A 3227-nucleotide genomic window follows, 5' to 3' on the forward strand; every position below is an offset into this window, starting at 1 on the left:
AATTCTTACAAAGTTCACTGAATTCAACATGTAACTTTTAAAGAACATTTTGCAAATATGAGCATGTTTGGTTTTCTTTTAATCCTCAAACATTTTACTAGGTCAACTGTGTCTAAGAACTATTAGGCGGAAATACCAAAAAAAAATCAACATAGCTCTGGACTTCAAATGGCTTTTTTAAAGTGAAAATCAACTTAGCATATTAAGACAAAGACAATAGAAATAATATACATAATTTTATTACAAAATTTTTTTTAAAAAAACAAAATGCAACATCCTAAAAAACCCAAAATTTACTATTGATACTAATTCCTACAAGTTTGCTGTGCTACCATACACAAGAAATTAAAAAAACCATTAAATATTTAGGAACATTCAACATCAGAAGCTGTAAAATCTAACTGTATGTAGTAGCCCGTCAAAAAGCTACAACCTGCATTTTTTAAAAGTATTTTCTCTACAGAGAATCTTATCAGCTATACAAAAATCTGTACAGTTTTTATACTGAAGCTAGTATTGAGCTGCACTTGAATTCACATTCTTAGCAAAACAATTGCCTGAGCACACACGCACATTCCACACGCATCATTAAAGGATAGCCATTTATTCTTCATCTTCATCCTCTTCCTCCTCATCTTCATCTTCTTCTTCCTCCTCCTCCTCATCTTCTGGTTCGTTCTTCTTCTTTGAGCCTGTTGGCCTGCCAGGGCCCTTCTTTCCTGCTTCACTTTTGCCCTTGGCACGATATGCAGCAATATCCTGAAATATTGTCAAAAAAATAAGCATCCGGTGTCATTACTCAACTGTGAAAAACCACTTGGTTGTAAACAATCTAAGATGATTGACCAATAACCCTGATAACTGTCTAAAAAGGTAGCCAGTCTAAGTTTTTAGAGCCCTTACCCCACTAGGCTTTAACAAGTTAATGGCATAAAATGACAAGGGTTGCAATACCACAGTATCAGTACTTCACTACCAATATCCTTTTACCTCACACACAGTGCCACAGTCCCTGCTGTACCTTCACATTTTATATATATCTACATAAAACAATTTCTTTGACTCTCTGCTTTAAAAAAAAACTAACAGACTATACAGTAACTACACGTCTGTCTGCAGGAATATACTAGTGCTACAAACACTGGTTTCAGTCAAAAGGAAGGTTTCAATTACCTTGTGTTGAAGTGTACAATTTTCATTAGGCCTTTTCAAAACACAGCTGACAATCATTAACACAAGATTAACTAAACTTCCCAAGTTTTCTACAGTTATTACCTATACCTCGTCTTATCCACAGCTTTAAAAAAGATGACAATGTACCTTTTCATATTTCTCCTTTAGCTTAGCTGCTTTCTGTTCATATGGTTGTTTATCTTTGGCTGACTGCTCAGACCACATTTCACCCAATTTCTTTGCAGTATCCCCAATGGATAGGCCCGGGTGTTCACTTTTGATCTTTGGGCGATGTTCAGAGCAAAACAGGAAGAAGGCAGATCTGAAAGGAAGTAACAGAGTTTAATAAACTGAAGGAAAAATCCAAGGAGCAATTTGGGTTAGTTTAAACTTACGGTGGCCTTTTAGGAGCATTGGGATCCTTTTTCTTCCCTTTCTTATCACCTTTGGGAGGAACGTAATTTTTCATCTCCCTGTCATAGCGAGCTTTGTCACTTTTTGCCATATCTTCAAACTTCGACTTCTCCTTTGCAGACATGGTCTGTGGACATAAAATAAGCGCCAAAAATACAGCAAAATTGTTACCTATAAACATCTAAAGACGACAAGATCTTTAAGAACCACATTTTCCTTACTTAACAGCATTTTGCTTTCAAAGTTTTATAGAAGTAAAAACCTAAAATCGTCTGCCTGAAACTCTTAAGATATTCAGGTGAGTCACTGGGGTGGCAAAGTTGAAGCTCATGAGTTGCCTACTACCTGCCTAAGGCCCTCCTAGCCGAAAACCACACCTGCACCCCCTGAGCTCCGTCTCTCTCCTGCCTCACCTTCCATCTCTCCGAACACTTCTTGGAGAATTCCGCGAAATTGACGGAAGAGTCCGGGTGTTTCTTCTTGTGCTCTTCCCGGCAGGTCTGCACGAAGAAGGCGTACGAGGACATTTTGCCCCGCGGCTTGTTGGGGTCTCCTTTACCCATGGTGACAGATCGGCGTCCACCTGACGGGGCCGAGGGGGGACAGGAGAAGCCGGCGGGTCGGCGCGGAGCCCACAGCTGCCAGAGCTGGCGCTGGCGGGGCTCCGCTTCCCGCCCAAATCCGCTCCCGCCCTGCCCGCGCCCCCTCCTCCCGAGGGCGGCCGCCCGCGCCCCGGCGCACACCGCACACCGCACACCCTCCTCCTCCTCCTCCCGGCCCAAGCGGCCGCGGCCGACGACTCCTCACGCTCGCCCAGCAAGTGGCTCCCGGGGCCCGAGACGCAGCCGCCCGCCCTTCACCGAGTCCGGTGACTCCGCAAGCGCCCTCAAAACGCCTTTCCTGACAGAAATGTCCCCCGGCTCCCCCGTCGCGAGCCTCACTCAATCGCTAATCACCTCGTAACCGACACTGAAAACTCCCAGAACCGGGCCCGGTCAGGGGCAGTTGCCGCCTCCTCCGACGGCCCGCCGGCCCTCCACAGACCCAGCCCTCGCCGGCCCGCACCCCAAATGCCGCTCGCCGCGTCAGACCCCGAGAGCCACTGCGCCGAGACCGAGTAGAGGATCTGGGGGAATGGGGAAAGGCAGGTCCACGAACCCGAGGGTATTGGAGGGTATTCTTGCCTGGTGCGAGCTTTTCCTCAGAGTCCCGCAGAGCGGCCGGACCCAACCGAGACGCTCCTCTAACGGGGCTCCGGCGTGAACTGGTTTATCTCTAACGCAATCCTCAGCCTCTTGTTTTGCAGAGTTCTCCGCGCCACGGCAACTTGACGAGCTAGGCCACGGGCCACATCTCCACTAATCTGATTGGTTCTGACGATTATTCAAACCCAGATAGTCCCCGCCCCCTTGCCACGGAGGCTAACGATTGGTCAGTGTGTTACCAGACCCTCCCTCCACGCCCCAGCCTAGCAGGTTCGGTGGGTCGCCCAGGTCGTTAACTCCCAGACCCGTTAAAACCGGTCAGGAGAGGAATGTACTGCTCGATCCTGATTGGCGGCGGGAAGAGGGTTTGAAAAATGGCGGGCCTCACGCTGACTGGCTGGGGCTGTAAACGGTGGGAGGGGTTGGCTCGGGAAG

The 3227-nt window shown here is 47.4% G+C and overlaps 1 protein-coding gene across 2 annotated transcripts; it reads right to left on the reverse strand.

The window, feature by feature from the left end:
* Positions 1 to 223: 223 nt before the first annotated feature.
* On the reverse strand, positions 224 to 2930 carry HMGB2 (high mobility group box 2). Of its 2 annotated transcripts, none has more exons than XM_032148920.2 (5): positions 2772 to 2930; positions 2001 to 2170; positions 1569 to 1714; positions 1321 to 1495; positions 224 to 759 (listed from the first exon to the last, which is right to left on the reverse strand). In XM_032148920.2, the coding sequence occupies exons 2-5, from the start codon at positions 2148 to 2150 to the stop codon at positions 604 to 606; spliced, it is 627 nt and encodes a 208-aa protein (XP_032004811.1). In that variant the 5' UTR covers positions 2151 to 2170; positions 2772 to 2930; the 3' UTR covers positions 224 to 603. The 2 variants fall into 2 exon arrangements, with proteins under 2 accessions (XP_032004811.1, XP_032004812.1); XM_032148921.2 differs by having other exon boundaries at positions 2746 to 2927.
* Positions 2931 to 3227: the final 297 nt, after the last annotated feature.

The sequence above is a fragment of the Hylobates moloch genome, unplaced genomic scaffold, assembly GCF_009828535.3.
Source record: "Hylobates moloch isolate HMO894 unplaced genomic scaffold, HMol_V3 SCAFFOLD_3, whole genome shotgun sequence".
NCBI classification, from domain to species: Eukaryota; Metazoa; Chordata; class Mammalia; order Primates; family Hylobatidae; genus Hylobates; species Hylobates moloch.

Excerpts from the sequence above, each read along its gene's own strand:
- HMGB2 (XM_032148920.2), bottom strand. The coding sequence starts at position 2,150 with ATGGGTAAAGGAGACCCCAACAAGCCGCGGGGCAAAATGTCCTCGTAC. Across the intron at positions 1,715-2,000 it reads AGTGTTCGGAGAGATGGAAG|ACCATGTCTGCAAAGGAGAA; the intron begins GTGAGGCAGGAG and ends TTATGTCCACAG. Across the intron at positions 760-1,320 it reads TAAAGGAGAAATATGAAAAG|GATATTGCTGCATATCGTGC; the intron begins GTACATTGTCAT and ends ACAATATTTCAG.